Below are 16,756 nucleotides of genomic sequence, written 5' to 3' on the forward strand. Positions count from 1 at the left end.
TTTTGACCTTGTCCTGCTACATCATTGCACTGTTGGACCTTGAGTGTGTGAATTTGCACGAGTGCAGGTGCACGTGTGGGGCATTTCCACGGGCAGGAGTGCGGGCAGTGGGTTTCTCTGACTGCTCACCCGCCCTTTCTCATGCACATTGCAGACTTGATGCCTCCTAATTCACTCTCAGTCCTCACTGTCCCATTCCAGCTCCACCACTTCAGTTTCTGGTTGCTCAGGCCAAAAACTGCAGTCGTCACGGATTCCATGTTTGTGTTATTGTCACATTCAGTCTAGCAGGGACTCCTGCCAGTGCCGTCCTCGGTTTATGGCCAGAATCTACTGCTCAGCTCCTCGTCGGCTGCAAGCCGCCACTGTCGCTCTCGAGCCTCCCGACTGGTCTTTCCACCTGCACTCTTGTCCTTCTGCAATTAATTCTGGGTTCACGGTCAGGTTGATCCCATTAAAAACAGGACGGATCGTGTTGTTCCTCTGCTTTGAACTCTTTAATGCATTGTCATTTCTCTCAGATTGAATGCCAGACGCCCAGGGCCTTTGCACTTGATATTTTCTCTGCCTGGAATACTTATACACAGGGTGTCCAAATTGATCACTGCTTTGCCTTGTTCAAGTGTTTGCTCAAATAATACCTTGGCAATGAAAATTTTAAGATACATTCTTTATATTTAAGGTACACAGCACGATGGAATTTGATACAAATACAGAGAGATAGGCAAATGCATACAGTAGTGGAGCTCATTAACATAGCCATCATTTCACATAGTTACCAAAATGGTGTGTGTGTGTCTGTATGTGTAGTGAGGGAGGGAGGGAGGGAGGGAAAAAGGAGTAGCTACAGTCTAGCCATTTAGAAAATATCTTGAACAAAATATGCTGCTAATTGGGATGGGCGTTTGGCACAGTGATTAAAATGCTCATGACTGGGGCTGGCGCTGAGGCATAGCGGGTAAAGCCACTGCCTGCAACGCCAGCATCCCCATATGGGCACTGGTTTGTGTCCTGGATGCTCCCCTTCCAATCCAGCTCCCTGCTAATGGCCTGGGAAAAGCAGCAGAAGATGGCCCAAGTGTTTGGGCCCCTGTACCCACGTGAGAGACCTAGAAGAGGCTCCTGGCTCCTGGCTTCAGCCTGGCCCAATGCTGGCTGTAGAGGCCCTCTGGGGAGTTAACTAGTGGATGGAAGATTCCTCTGTGTGTGTGTGTGTGTGTGTGTGCGCGTGCATACAGATGGAAGCATATGTCTCTCCTCTTGCTGTTTCTATAACTGACTTGCAAAAATAAATAAATCTTACAAAAAAGATGCCTGTGTCCCATATCAAAATGCCCGATTTGAGTCTTGGCTACTGTGCTTCCAATTCCAGCTTCCTGCAGATGCACACCCTCAAAGGCAGCAGCTGATGGCTCACCGAGTTGAATCCCTGCCACCCATGTGGGAGGTCTGGATGAGTTCCTGCCTCCTGGCTTTGGCCTGGCCTAGCCCAGCTGCTATGGCCATGTGGGGAGTGAGCCCATAGATGGAAGATCCATCTCCTTCTGTCTCTCAAATAAAATGGGAGAAAACCCTACTAATTATAGTCCTCAGGGCTAGTGCCATGGCTCACTTGGTTAATCTTCCGCCTGTGGCGCCAGCATCCCATAAGGGCGCCAGGTTCTAGTCCCAGTTGCTCCTCTTCCAGTCCAGCTCTCTGCTGTGGCCTGGGAGTGCAGTGGAGGATGGCCCAGGTGCTTGGGCCCTGCACCCGCATGGGAGACCAGGAGGGAAGCGCCTGGCTCCTGGCTCCTGGCTTCAAATTGGCGCAGCGCCGGCCTTAGCGGCCATTTGGGGAGTGAACCAACGGGAGGAAGACCTTTCTCTCTGACTCTCTCACTGTCTATAACTCTACCTGTCAAAAAATTATAGTCCTCATGTTGTACTTTATATCTCCAGACTTATCAGTCCTATGTATCTGCTACGTTGTGTCCTTTAACTCTTTTCTAACCCCATCCCTATAACCAGTATTTGACTATATATATTTGACTTTTGCTTTAAGTTCCAGGTATAAATGAGACTGTAGACTATTTTTCTTTCTGGGTCTGGCTCATTTCACTCAGTATAATGTCCTCTGGCTTCCTCCACATTGTTGCAGATGGCAGGATCTCCTTTTTGGTGTACACACACACACACACACACACACACACTGCGGTTTATCCGTGTGCCCATCAGTGGAGGCCTGGGTGGCTTCCATCTCTTGGCTGTTGTGAATAAAGCTGCAGTGCCTGTGGGAGTGCAGTATCTTGATGAGGTGCTGATTTCACTCCCTTTTGGGGATGTACCCAGAATAAAGACTGCTGGGTCCTCGGGTCTATTTTTAACTTCTTGGGGGAACATCCATGCCATTTTCCATAATGGCTGTGCCAGCCTGCTTTCCCACAGACAGTGTGCAAGGGCTCCCTGGTCTCCACACCCTTGCTCCCTGTGTTACCTTTGGTCCTGAAGGGTGGAGGTGGTGTCTTCTAGCTGTTGTGGTTTTTATTACTAAGGATCCTATTTAAAATCCAAACTATTTCCCTGTTATTCCGAATCTTCTCTACGCTGCTCTTCTTTTCTCTATAGCACTTTATCGCATTCTGATACTGTTATTGTGTTTATTAATAATCTTTCTCTTTTCAACATAAAGTTCCCCACCCCTCCCCTGCTGGGGGCAGGGACTTTGGTTACTTTTGTGCACTGATGAAATTGTAACTTTGGTAGAGGTTCCCAGATTTTCTGTAGAAAGTGTCACGTTTATACTCATCTTAGAAGAATGGTGTCTCTCTGCAGCCAGTTTTCAGTATTGAAAAGTCTCAGTGTAGCTTTAATTTGTTTCGCTCATTATGAATGAGTTTGAAAATCTTTTTTAAAAGTACTTTGATTTTCTTGAAAGGCAGAATGACAGAGAGAGGGAGACAGATGGACTGGCTTACTCTTCAAATGGCTGTAACGGCCAGGGCTGGGCCAGGCTGAAGCCAGGAGCCCAAAACTCTGTCTGGGTCTCCCACATGGGTGGCAGGGGTCCAAGCACTTGAGTCATCATCTGCTGCCTCCCAGGATGCATTAGCAGCTGGATTGGAAGGGACATAGCCGGGACTCAAATAGGCACTCCAGTGTGGTAGGTAGGCATCCCAAGCAGTGCCAGAATGCCTGCCCTGAGCATCTTTTCTTGAAAGTTTTATCTGTTTAGTTATTGAAAGTCAGAGTGCAGGAGATGGAGGGAGGGAGAGAAGAGAGACAGAGAAAGGTGTTGATTTTTCCGTCTGCTGGTTTGTTCTTCAAATGCCTGCTGTATAGCTGGGGCCAGGCCAGGCTGAAACCAGGAGCCAGCAGCTCAGTCTGGGTTGGCAGCATGGTTGGCACTTGGGCCTAGCAATTGGGCCATCATCTGCTGCCTCCCAGAAGCATAAGAAGGAAGCTGGATCAGAAGCGGAATGAATAAATGGGACTTGAACCAGGCACTGATACAGGATGCAGGTATCCTAAGTAGTGGCTTAGACTATGCATGCCATCACCTATCCCTCTGATTTTTATTATTATCCTCAGGCATAGTCCTCGGGTCTTAGTGAAATTATAAGCACAGTGTCATCTAAGGATAACTGTAAAACATACTTATGTATTTGAAGTCAGAGTTACAGAGAGATAAGAAGAGACAGAGAGAGAGAAATCTTCCATCTGCTGACTCACTCCCCAAATGACTGTAGCGGCCAGGGCTGGGCCAGGCCCAAGCCACGAGCTTCTTCCAGGTCTCCCACATGGGTGCAGGGGCCCAAGCACTTGGACCATCAGCAGGGAGCTGGATCAGAAGTGGAGAAGCTGGGACACAAACTGGCACCTATATGGGATCCTGGGATGGAAGGCAGCCCCCGTAAGGATAACTTCTGCCCAAGGAATACTTTTGTAACTTTCTTTACTTTATTTGAATTTTAGAGCAACAAACTTTTCATCTGTTTAAACAACTGTATATTAAGAGGACAAACCAGCAGGGACTCCTAAACAAAGGAAATCCAAGTTTAGGAATTTGCATGTTATTTGCAGAAATCTTAGGGAAAGGACTAGCCTATGTTCTCTCAGATGGTTACATTTCTGGTGTTGGGATTTCAGGCCATTTGGGGGATTTTGCTGTAGGATTGTCCATAATAAATGAGAGTTAGAATCTAAATACTAAGAGAATAACATGCATTTATCTAAGAATGCTTGGCAGCCTGGGAGCAGCAGGAGTGAGGAAAGCCAGGAGTCTGTGTTGTCCAGGGCTGGAGATGGTTGAGACGGGACAACAGAAAACCCGTGGGGAGGGAGACACGAGGAAGCCCCATGGAGCATCCCGAGGGGCTGTAGGTGTGGTTAGGAGAGGCCCGGTGAGAATGGATGCCTGGGCTTGGAGATTGAGCAAGGATTGGAACTCCCAAACGAAGGCAAAGAGAACAGGAAGTAAAATCTCAGAGGGCTAGGTGACTGCAAAGCATGGAACCTGCAGGTGGAGCAGCCTGCAGAAATGGGAGACCAGAAGTGGATGACGGAAGGGGACTGGGATAAAAGACACAGTTGTTGCTATCTCTAGATGTTGGGGGCTGCGGCTGCCTTTGGCGAGGAAGAAATAATAGAGGTGAGCTTGGTCTCAAAATATCTCAATAGAAGTTTCTTCCTCTTTGCCTTTATAAAAATACCAAACAGCCTCATTTTAATTTGCATATCCTCTAGGCTGGAGGAAGTACTTTAATCAGTACTTCTAATTGTGGAAAAGAAGAGAACATGCCACCAACCTCCCACGTGGGTGCACGGTGCCCTTGACATTGAAGAACAGTCTTCTCCCACGTTAGGGCCATGGCCAATGGTTTCTCTGCTGCCTGCTCAGACTCCAGACTGTGGGGCACAAGTCAGGTCCTCCTCACTGTCCACAGAGACTCTATTTGTTATCTTCTTCCTTTTTTATCTTCTGCCTGAACAAGCCCGGGACTGTCCATCTTTGAAGGGATTGGTGACGATCGTCGTGATTCCAGAGCTGTCCTGATTCTGAGAACTGTGTAAAGGCAGTCACAGAAGCCGTGAGGCCTTCTGTCTTTCCTTGAGTCGTCCTTTGCCTCCTCACTGGGAATCTCTTTTTTAACCTCCCCAGTTAGTTTTCCCATTTGCAGAGTGGTCTGCCTGGCCTTGGGCAGTGGGAATGTTTTTTGAGTTCTTGTGCATGTTAGGAAATCTGGGGTAGGCTAGCCATCCCCTCTCCCCCGGCTGCTGTGTGGGTCCCCCTCTGGACAGCACTAGTAGAGATCCTTCTCCAAGAGTTTGTCCTAGCCGTTCTACTGTTTTCAGTTGGTGCGGCTTCTGTAATTAGGGCTCTTGGATCTATTGCAGCAAATAGCACTTGAACTAGGAACCCTGCAGGATAAAGAAATGCAAGATGTGGCCTTTCGGAGCGTCTGTACTCTGGCAGGGAAGCTTGGGTAAACCCCTAATGGTGGGCAAAATGATATGGGGCACAAAACGCATTCTTGTGCAAAGTTATGAGACTGATCCCCCAAATCCGCCCAACCAAAGTGGTCTTGTACCTTCGCTTGGAGTTAACATTTTTTGTATAAGGCTTGAAATTGAGTGCTGCAGAGACAGGTTGTTAGTGTTGGGAGAAGGGAGGAAGGCATTGGGGGAGGGCTTTTTGGAAGTCTGGGACTTTAACTTGACTTCAGAGGGGAGTAGGATGCAGATGGGAGATGGGAGTGTGTATAGAGAGGGCACCTCTGCCTCGAGGCCTAGTGTGTGCAGAAGCACAGGGGGACATCGGCACGTGCGTTCTGGCGGGAAAGAGTTTGTGAAGGAGAGTCACAGAAGAGGAAATGTACTCGCAGGGCCACTCCCGGCTGCGTGCACAGTGCGGTGGGCAGGGGACAGACAAGCAGGGTGGGACCTGCAGGGCAGTCGAGCCTCAGCGGTCCCCTCCTGTGCTGTTCGTCTGAGGACACGGCGCCTGGGCAAAGCGCCTCCATTTCTCTGAGATGCACGGCTGGAGGCCTGAAGCTGGCTGACAGCCTCAAGCAATCCGTGACTGACTTATTTGGGAACTCTCCACCTTGTACGTTTTCTAGTTTTTGTGCTTTGCCAAGCAGGGCCAGAGCTTGCCTTGAGCTATACTCAAGATGCTTTGAAAACAGCGGTGGCAACACAAAACCTTACAAATGGCAATTCCTCTTCTACTCGCTCAGCCAAGGAACAACCAAAGAGATGTTGGAGGTGCCAAGAGCATTGTTTGTGGGTCACACGGTAGAGGCCCTGAACTCTAGGTGATCGTCTGTATGGGAAATCTTCCGTGCCTCTGATGATTAAGTATGGAAATGACAACACCCACTTCTCTCTTCTCTTAGGGGAATTGATCCCTATGACAAACCAAACACCATCTACATCGAACGGCACGAACCTTCTGGCTACTCCACGGTTTTCCGAAGTACAGACTTCTTCCAGTCCCGGGAAAACCAGGAAGTGATCTTGGAGGAAGTGAGAGACTTTCAGCTTCGGGACAAGTACATGTTTGCTACAAAGGTGGTGGTAAGTTGAACGCGCTAGACAATGAGCTGCTTTTGGGTCTCTTTGTGAAGCTTAGCATCCTATGCTCCAGTAGTTGTTTGCTTGACAGAGATGGGGTTGAGGAGCAGGGGGTCAACTCCCAGAGGATTCTGCACATTGCTGACCCTTCCCAAGAGGCCTGGAAGGTGCTGGGAGGTTGCAGGTGTGGAGAAACTCCGGACAAGCACCGGGAGTATCTCTAGGCTCCAGGATTGTTGCATGGTAGCCAAGCATCCTTGACAAAAACATGTTTCCTTGAGATCCCAATGAAAAGAACACAGAAAGGCGAGGTGGCGCTCAGTGGCTTTTCTTTTTTATCCCACTGCCTGATTTCCTTTAAACTTGGGCCGATTTCTTAAAGATTTTTCGACACATGTTAATTTACATGGCTAATAGGATGTGTAGTCATTGGCTAGTGGGAGTTAATGCTCTCTGAAAAGCAGTAATTAAGCCTCCAGCTGTCAGTAAGTGGCTTCACTCTCAGCCTTTGGGAAAATCTTCCCCTTGATTTGATGTGTTGGAGCCAGATGCGGAAATGGAGGGCTTGCTCATTTGTAACCGGAGTTGATTATTTTACGGGGCTTGCCTTGCATCTGTGTGGAGTTCTTCTTCATCGCCCTGCTGTAAAGGGGAAAACCAGGCCTGGCTGCGCGCAGGCTGGGCTGCTGTTCCTGGGGGCTGTGGGCTCACTTGCCCGATGGCGGCCACTCCCTCGCTGATGCAGGCCTCCCTCTGGGTACTGGGAGTCTGCTCTGTTTTCTGTCACTGTTGACACTGGAGGCTGACATCCGTTGCAAGGTTTTCTTCCAGGTCTTCGTGTATAATTTGTAGTAGGCTGGGCAGAAGCAGGGCAGCTCTTGGTTGGAACGTAGAGTAGAGAGAGGACCCACACACGTCGGGTCACTGCCTCCTGCTTTGCTTGTCTCCTTGCTGCCTTCTTACACCCTCACCCGTACCTACCCACCCACCCACACGACGGCCCAAGAACACACGGGTATTTAAATCGCCTTGCTCAGGGATGGGGTGGTGGAGACAAACACTGGGCAGGAAATCTGGCCCAGGCGTTGGTGCTCTGTGACCACAAGTCCCTTGTCTTCTGTTCTCCAGTGGTCACAGGCCTTTATTGTTTGGGTTCTTTGGGCCAGGATTTGTTGTAAGATGTTAATTTCTGAATTCTCAGGCTCAGGGACTGATCCCTGGGCTTGTCCTACTTTTTGCCTGAGTTGGGGCTGAAAGTAAGCAGCTGTGTGCATTTCTCTTAACCCTGTTATGTCTGTATTTCACATGCAAAGGTTTCAGTTACATCCTGGTGAGAGCTTTCGGTGCTCACCGTTCTGATCTCACAGTGATGGCTGTTCGACAGACAGCTGATTGACAGAATCCACTGTACCAGACATCCACCCTTCATATTAGATCATCACTGGTATAGTACCCAGCGTCTTGCACAAGGCGTCATACCTACAAATGTGCTATAGAGTTGAATGAATGCCATCTTTGCCTAATTTTATAAGCATAAATTAGTAGGTTTTTTAAAAAAAACTGGGGATATGAAATCATTGGTAGTTTTATGGTCAACTTTCAGCTCTTTATGTGCCTGATTTATTTATCTGTTGTTGGAGGCAGAACTGCAGTTATATCTTGGCTTCTCCCTCCTGCACCTGGACAGGCCACCGATTGCCAGGTCAGTGATGTCGGCCAGGGTTCTCGGGGTGTTGAACTAGAGCACCACCAGAAAGCATTTCCCAAACTGTGGCCTCCGCAGAACCTGCAGCGGTGCCACATCAGGACAGTTGGTACAAATGCAGAAAACAGGGCCCAGTTGTACTTTTCGCCTGAGCATCCATCCCCAGAGTGCCTAAAAATCTGAAGTTTCAGACTCTGCCCTGAGCATGTGGCTGCTTCTCCGAATGGTCAAGTACACTGTCAGGGAAACATATGTCAAGGGTTGGGTTTTTGATAAGAAGAAACACGACTGTCAGTTGTCTGTGCCTTTTTTTTTTTTTAAAGGTTTATTTATTTATTTGAAAGTCAGAATTACACAGAGAAGAGAGGCAGAGAGAGAGAGAGAGAGGTCTTCCATCCGATGGTTCACTCCCCAATTGGCCGCAACAGCTGGCGCTGCGCCGATCCAAAGCCGGGAGCCAGGAGCTTCCTTCTGGTCTCCCACGTGGGTGCAGGTGCCCAAGGACTTCGGCCATCTTCTACTGCTTTCCCAGGCCATAGCAGAGAGCTGGATCGGAAGAGGAACAGCCAGGTCTTGAACCGGCACCCATATGGGATGCCGGCACTTGAGGCCAGGGCATTAACTCGCTGCACCACAGCGCCAGTCCCTGTCTGTGCTTTTTAATTCCCTTTCCCTCGGACTTACTCAGGTGCTCTCATTTTAAGATCAGCTTGTTCATTTTTGTAAAAATAGGAAGATGGGTTATTAAGAGTGCTGGAGAGTATTGCCATTTTTAAAAAGATTTATTTATTTACTTGAAAGGCACAGTTACAGAGAGGAGAGGCAGAGAGAGAGGTCAGTCTTCCATCTGCTGGTTCACTCCCCAGATGGCCACAAGAACTGAAGCTGAGCCGATCTGAAGCCAGGAGCCAGGAGCTTCTTCCAGGTCTCCCACATGGGTGCAGGGGCACAAGGACTTGGGCCCTCTTCTACTGCTTTCCCAGGCCATAGCAGAGAGTTGGATTGGACGTGGAACAGCTGGGATTCGAAACAGTGCCCATATGGGATGCCACTGCAGGTGGCAGCTTTACCCACTATGCCACAGCACTGACCAAATATTGCCATCTTACCAGAATTGTGTCTTCTGTGGCTTGGACAAGGGACATCTTCTTTTTTTGGTTTCTTAACCTTGTTTTCTGGTTTCCAGTGTACAAATCTTAGCCTTCCGAATTTTATTCTTTTTTAACTCCATTGCAAATTGTGGGGAGCAGCCCGGACTGGACTGAGTTACTGGAATTAAGACTTATTCTATGCATCTGCTCTCCCACAATATGGCGCTGGGAGAGAAGTAAACAGCTTCCGCACAGCTGCCTCCAGTTCAACCAATTAACTGTAGGACTTGCTACTGATTGGAGGAGAGCAGCGTACTCGGCGTGTGGGCAGCCGAGTTGGGATTGGCGGAGGAGGACTATAAAGGAGGAGAGAGACGGCATGCACCAGGAACATCTAAGGGGAACATCTAGCTGAAGGAACACCTGTGCAGCCCCCGAGAAGAGCCGGCCGGCGGAGTGCCGCTCCCCTGCGGAAGTGGGGAATGTGGCCAGGGGGAACTGCCCTTCCACGGAGGTGGAAGGGATAGTAGCCAACCCGGGAAGAACCAGCAGCAAACCCGGGGAGGGCCGAGCAGACAAAAGAACAGCGCAGGGTCCTGTGTCGTTCCTCCACGAAGAGGGGGAGCGACACAAATGATTCTTAACTTCATTTTTATTGCTATTGTATAGAACTACAATTGATTTGTGTATGTTGATCTTGTTTTCTGCTAACCTGCTGAACTTCTTTATTCATTTGTTTTGCTCTTTGATGAATTCCTTAGGATTTTCTTTATACAAGATCATGTTTTCTATGAATGGATGGAGTTTGAATTCTTCGTTCCCAGTCTGCCGGTCTTTATCTGCTTTTGTCGCTTAACTGCCTTGAGCCTGAGTAAGATGTGGCATCAAAATGAAGAGGGCGGCCTTCCTGCTCTTGCTCTTGATCTTAGGGGAAGAGCAAAAATGATTTACAATAATTTTTATCCTTTAATCTCTTTGGCAGAATTTATCACTGTCTGGACTTCTGGGATTGGGCTTATCTTTGTGGGAAGTTTTTTGATGACTCATTCAATTTCTTTAGATTTTTACATTTCTTTGCGATTCAGTTTTTCTCTTTAGGAATTTGTTTAGTGAATTTAGTTGTGAGTGTTTAGTCGTTCATAGTTTTTACTTTAATCCTTTTTATTTCTGTGAGGTCCCTGGTGATGTTAACTCTTTCTTTCCTGATTTTGGTAAATTGCGTCTTCTCTTTTTTCCTTTGCAGTCTGGCTAAAGGTTTGTCAGTTTTGTTGATCTTTTCAGAGAAGCAGCTTGTTGCTCGGTGATTTTCGGTATTGTTTTCTATTGTATTCCTGCTCATTATTTTCTTTCATTCTGCTTGCCTTGGTCTTAGTTTGCCTTTAATTATCTAGGTCCTTAATGTGGAAGGTCAGGTTATTGATTTGAGATTTTTCCTTTTTTTTTTTTTTAATATGAGGGGACTTTCAAAAGTTCATGGAAAAACGTAATTTAAAGATAAAGTGAGGAGCTGGCGCTGTGGCCTCCACTCCAGTATCCTGTATCGGCACTGGTTTGAGTCCTGGTTGCTCCACTTCCAAGCCAGGCCCCTGCTAAAGCACCGGGGAAAGCAGTGGAAGATGGCCCAAGTCCTTGGGCCCCTGCACCCACATGGGAGACCCAGATACAGCTCCTGGCTCCTGACTTCTGTTTGGCCTAGCTCTGGCCTGTTTTGGCCATTTTATGAGTGAGTCAGAAGATGGAAGACTTTTCTCTCTCTCCGTCTGCCTCTATCTCTCGCTCTCTATAACTCTTGAGTTACAAATCAGTCTTTTTTTAAAAAAAGATAAGGTGAATTTTGCTGTGGGCTTATTTGAAGCCCCCCCCCCCATAGTGATTATAGGTATAAATTTCCCTCTAAGCATTGGCATCCTGCATCCCATATGCTTGGTATGTTGTGTTTTTATTTTTCATTTTCTTATAGTATTTTCTGATGACTCGGGATTTCTTTTTGACTCATTGACGATTTTGGAATGTGTTGTTTAATTCTCACATATTTATGGGTTTTTCACATTCCTTTTTCTTATTGATTAGTTCCTTTAAATTTATTGAGGCTTGCCTGGAGACTTAACATGGATTTTTTTAAATATAGATTTTTATTTATTTATTTTGTATATGTGAAAGGTAGAGTGACAGAGAAGGTGAGAGAAAGGGGGAGAGAGAGAGAGAGAGAGAGAGAGATCTTCCATCTGCTGGTTCACTCCCCAGATAGCCGCAATGGCCAGAGCTGAGCCGATCTGAAGCCAGGAGCCAGGAGCGTCTTCTGAGTCTCCAAACGGGTGCAGGGACCCAAGGACTCAGGCCATCTTCTACTGCTTTCCCAGGCCATAACAGAGCTGGATTGGAACTGGAGCAGCTGGGACTCAAACTGGCGCCCGTATGGGATGCTGGCGCTGCAGGCCAGGGCTTTAATCTGCTGTGCCATAGCGGCGGGTCCTTGACATGTCTTTAAGTTCACTGCTTCTTTCTTTTTCATGTTCATCTCTGTGTTAAACCCCTGTATTAATTTTTTTTTATTTTCAACTCTAGGTTTCTATGTTTTTTTTTTTTTTATTCCTGTTTCTTTATTGATGATCTCTACTAGATGAGACTTTGTGCTCATAATTTCCTTTAATTCTTTTGCCATGTCTCCGTTTAGTTCCTTGAACGTATTTATGATAGCTGACTGTTCAATAATTCTAATATCTGGCCTTTATCAGGGACACTTATTATTAATTGCTTCCCCCAACCTCACCCCTTGGCATGGCCATATTTTGCTTGTCTTGTAATTTTTTGTTGCAAGTTGGGCATTGTAAATGGAGTGGCAGCTCTTTGTATCAGGATACTCCTTAGGGTTTGTTATGTTTTCTTGTTCAGTGAGTTTCTTGTACAACTCTGTGAAGTTTATATTCTTTAGCATATATGGTTATTACAGATCTTAGTGATCAGCTAGTGTTTTGACAAGATTTCCTTAGATGCTTTGGGCTCATGAGTTTTAGCCTTTGCTGATAGCCTCTGGGTGTCAGTGCCTTCACAGGCAGTTTGAAGCTCTGCCCTAGCCCTCATTTCCTGCTTGTGCAGTGCCTTCAAGTCAGCTGGACGTGAGAGATTGGACTCTCCACAGTTCTCACTGAGCATACTCCTAGCTCTTATGTGCTGACCTGTAGATTCCCAGGAATACAGCAGAGCTTGTCCAGGGTTCATATGGACATCTTCTTCCTCCAGCTTTTCCTTTTAAGCCTTTTAGTTCCTTGTGAAACCCAACAGATAATGATGTGTCCGGCATCTGCAATGTGAACTGTTTGCCGGTTGGCACTCTATGTGTCCTGTAAGTGCCCTGTCTGGCTGTGGAGCTGTTTGTCCAGTGAGCTGAGTCAGGTTGTACACAGATGGGGTCTGAGAGCGCAGCTTCCTTGTGAAGCACAAAGCAGGTGGCAGCCGTGACTTGTGTTCTGCTGAGTGCTCTGCTCCCAGACTGTGCTGCTCGGGAGCTTTGGGCCTGTTTGGTTTTTGCAGTGGCCACCAGGCTCCTGGTGTTGAGAGGCCATTGCAGTTGTGAGGCTGTGAGTTTGCAAGGTTACTGCAGGGCCAGGGAGGGGGATGGGATCGGGGCATGAAGACACTACAGTGTTGGATACCTTTGCCAAGATTCAGCCATTGTTCTTGATTTGGTGCTTTGTGGGTTTTTGCAAACTTCTCTTTACCTTCCAGAATTCTGACTAAGTAGATTTGGAGAAATGGTATCAGTTTTTTTTTTTTTTTTTTTAAATTTCATAGATGAGTGGAGTTTTAGTTTCCTACTCTGCCATTCCAAAAGTGTTTCCAGTTAATATTAACTGCATAAATTTTATTGGAAACATTTCCCCAGGAACCTAAAGGAACCTTTGGTACTGCTAGTCTACCTGGGCCTTGTGCTCCCTCATCCAGCTTCAGTGTTACCAACAGCTGCTGATACCTCTGCTGCTCTCCTTTCAACTGTCTGCCTACCACCTAATTTTTCTCTTGGAGCATTTTAAAGCTAATCCCAGGTGTCACGTTGCACCTGTATTTTATGTCAGGTGCCCACTGTGGACAGCATTGACGTGAGTGAGTGAGTCTGCTGAAGCTTTGCTGCTGCTGCCGAGGGGGACGTGGCAGGGGTGCCCTGAGTCAAGTGCTTGTGTGTGGCCACAGGCCTTGGGCGCCTCAGTCCCCTCCTGCTTTCTCTCGCCTCTATGTGCAACCTTGACCTGAGGAACTCCTCACACGATGAGAAGGTGTCATGTGTTTAGTTTCATTTGTGTTGACAATTTCAGTTATAAATTGAAATTCAGGTTCTTTAGATATATATGTTATTTTAGTTTTAATTCTCACAAGAGAAACACAAAATTAAAAAAGCATTGTCAGACCCTGTAAGAGTGACACAGATTAAAACATGTAAATAATTCCTAATTGTTGATGACACTATGTGTTACAGGTGGGTATATTAATTGTTACAACCTTTCAGGAAGCCATTTCCTGATATCTATCAAAAATAAGAGTTTTAGGGGGCTGGTGTTGTGGCACAGCATGTTAAGCTGGCACCGGCAGTGCCGGCATCCCATATGGGTGTCAGTTTGAGTCCTGGCTGCTCCACTTCCGATCCAGCTCCCTGCTAATGTGCCTGGGAAAGCAGTGGAAGATGGCCCAGGTATCTGGGTTCCTGATACCCACGTGGGAGACCTGGAGAAGCTCCTGGCTTCAGCTTGGCTCAGTCCTGGCTATTGTACCCATTTAAAGAGTGAACTAGTAATAGGAGATATTTCTTTTTCTCTGTGTAACTATGCCTTTGAAGTAAATAAATAAAATATTTTAAAAAATTAAAAGTTTTGATCTTGGAATCCTTGTAAAAATATCTTACAAATAGTGTTGCACAGATCTGAGAAAAGTACCACCTATCAGGGTGTTCATTAAGGAGTGCCTCTGGAAAGAACCTAAATGCCCCTGGATAGCTCTTAAGTGGAAAGATGACTTGGATCCACTGTTAATGCAAAAAGTTATATGGTAGAGTAGAAAGATACACTGTTAAAATGTCTTTCATGACCCAGTTTGTCCATGAAAATGAATTTGGAATGGAGTTAGGCTATGGATGATAGATTGCGGTTGTATAATCCTGACTAGTGGCTTGCGTTCTCTGGGTTGCCTTGTGGTCCGAGACGTCCACTTAGCCTTTGAGCCCTTACCACAGTCAGGAAGAGTAAGGGAAGACAGAAAGGTCGAACGAGGAGCTCCTCCAGCTAACCAGGTCCCTCAGGCAGCTCCCCCAGAAGCCCAGCACAACACTCCTGTTTGTCTCTATCTCTCACTGCCTCACACTTAGTTGCAAGATCACACAAAGCAGCCACGCCAGTGAGACCCTTTCTTACTGTGGGTGGCTGTGAGGCTTCTGTTGCTCAGGGGGCCAGGGCTTGGGTCATTTGGCAATGTCTGTTATAGAAACAGGCTTGTGAGTGGAGGCACAAGAAAACCCTGAGAAAGTGCACGTGAGCTGTTGCCCCGCGGGCATTCTAGGGGGCAGTATGGAGGGTCTTTTGAATTATACCTGTCTGTACCTGGAGTCTTTGAAAAGTGATTGGAAGGGGAGAGGGAGTGGGAAAGGGGAGGGTTGCGGGTGGGAGGGACGTTATGGGGGCGGGGGGGAAGCCATTGTAATCCATAAGCTGTACTTTGGAAATTTATATTCATTAAATAAAAAAAAAAAAGAAAAAAAAAAAAGTTCCTGGAAAGTGTATATTATGAAAAAACTATGCATGGGGTTCAGAACATTTTGCTGCTGCTTTATTACCTAACAGTCCGCAGTAGCTGGGGCGGGGTCAGGCTGAAGGAGTCCGTTCAGGTCTCCCATGTGGGTGGCAAGGGTCCAGCTATTTGAGCCGTCGCTGCTGCCTCCCAGGATGCACACTGGCAGGACACTGGGATCGGGAGCAGAGCCTGGAGCTCTGATGTGAGCTTGGGCATCCCAAGTCGTGCGTTAATTGCTATGCCCAGGGCCTTCCCTCAAAACCTTTTTGCACAGAAATAAACTTCTCTTTTAGTTCTGTTTCTCCATGAAGTTTTTGAAGTGATGTTTTCCATGAGCATAGTTTATTTTTAAAAGAATAAATACACACAAAGACTCAAAAACCAATTAGCAAAAAATCCACAATTTGTTAAGAAAAGCAGAGTGTGTAGTGTTACTGTTTTTGGTGGCAGGAAAACAATATAAGAGCTTTTTATGAATTACTGCACTTAGGAGTAAAAACCTGAATTGTCCAGTTTAGGAATAATGTTCCTAGAAAGTAGTGGGATGGATACATTGATGTTTTTTTTTTTGAATGACCATGGTAGTCTGTGATTTTTGCATTTGTGGAATAAGACTGGCTTTGATATGCGTTCTTAATACTAAGACCTCTCAGTTGTAATTGTTAGGAATTTTAACCAATTATGGGCCTGGGTCTGACTTTACAAAGAAGAAATCTTTCATTTTAAACTGTACTTAGAAGTAAACAAAAGTTGGGGCTGGCGCCGTGGCACACTAGGTTAATCCTCTGCCTGTGGTGCTGGCATCCCATATGGGCACCAGGTTCTAGTCCCGGCTGCTCTTCTTCCAGTCCAGCTCTCTGCTGTGGCCCGGGAAGGCAGTGGAGGATGGCTGAGGTGCTTGGGCCCTGCACCCGCATGGGAGACCAGGAGGAAGCACCTGGCTCCTGGCTTCGGATTGGTGCAGCACGCTGGCCGTGGTGGCCATTTGGGGAGTGAACCAACGGAAGGAGGACCTTTCTGTCTCTCACTGTCTCTGTCTAACTCTGTCAAAAAAAAAAGTAAACAAAAGTCACAAAAATGGATATTTCATCAATACTTGTGTATTCATATATACTCATAAAGATTGAGTTGTGTGTAGGTGACAGACTAATCATCCAGCATAAAATTTTATTGACTTAATGAGAGCTTTTGGAACTTATTTGTAACAATGTATTTTTGCTGGGAACTGTTTTCTCATGCAGGCAATATGTTTTCACATTTTTAATAAATCCGTCATGTCCTATGACCCTATCCTGAATATGAGCTGTTGACGTAGTTTGCAGGGAATCATTTTGGAAAGTCAGGCTTTTTTTCTTCTCTGACTTCCTTAAAATAAACTACTTCTCACCATTTGGTAAGTGTGGTTTGATTGTGTGTATTGTGCCCGTGAACCACAAGTCACTTTGTATCTACTGTTTACCAGCTATCTCCTCTCATAGGAATTCTCTGTCTCATCCGTCTATTGATCAATCGATCTATTGATCTATCTGAGATCTCCTACACTTGTTCCCTCCCCGGATGCCTGCAGTGGTGTGATCTGGTCAGACAGAAATGAGGAGCCAGGAATGCAGTCCAGGTCTCCTTGCCTCACGTG

General features: G+C 46.7%; 1 protein-coding gene across 4 annotated transcripts in view; it reads left to right on the forward strand.

Moving 5' to 3' along the window:
• The window catches only part of SORL1 (sortilin related receptor 1), a 175,789-nt gene that overhangs the window by 35,380 nt on the left and 123,653 nt on the right, over window positions 1-16,756 (forward strand). For all 4 annotated transcript variants that reach the window (NM_001082664.1, XM_089328999.1, XM_089328989.1 and 1 more), the window contains 1 exon segment: window positions 6,375-6,555. In NM_001082664.1, the coding sequence (NP_001076133.1) occupies window positions 6,375-6,555 (181 nt within the window).

This window comes from Oryctolagus cuniculus, chromosome 1 (genome assembly GCF_051225735.1).
Source record: "Oryctolagus cuniculus isolate XC-2025 breed Fujian yellow rabbit chromosome 1, ASM5122573v1, whole genome shotgun sequence".
NCBI classification, from domain to species: Eukaryota; Metazoa; Chordata; class Mammalia; order Lagomorpha; family Leporidae; genus Oryctolagus; species Oryctolagus cuniculus.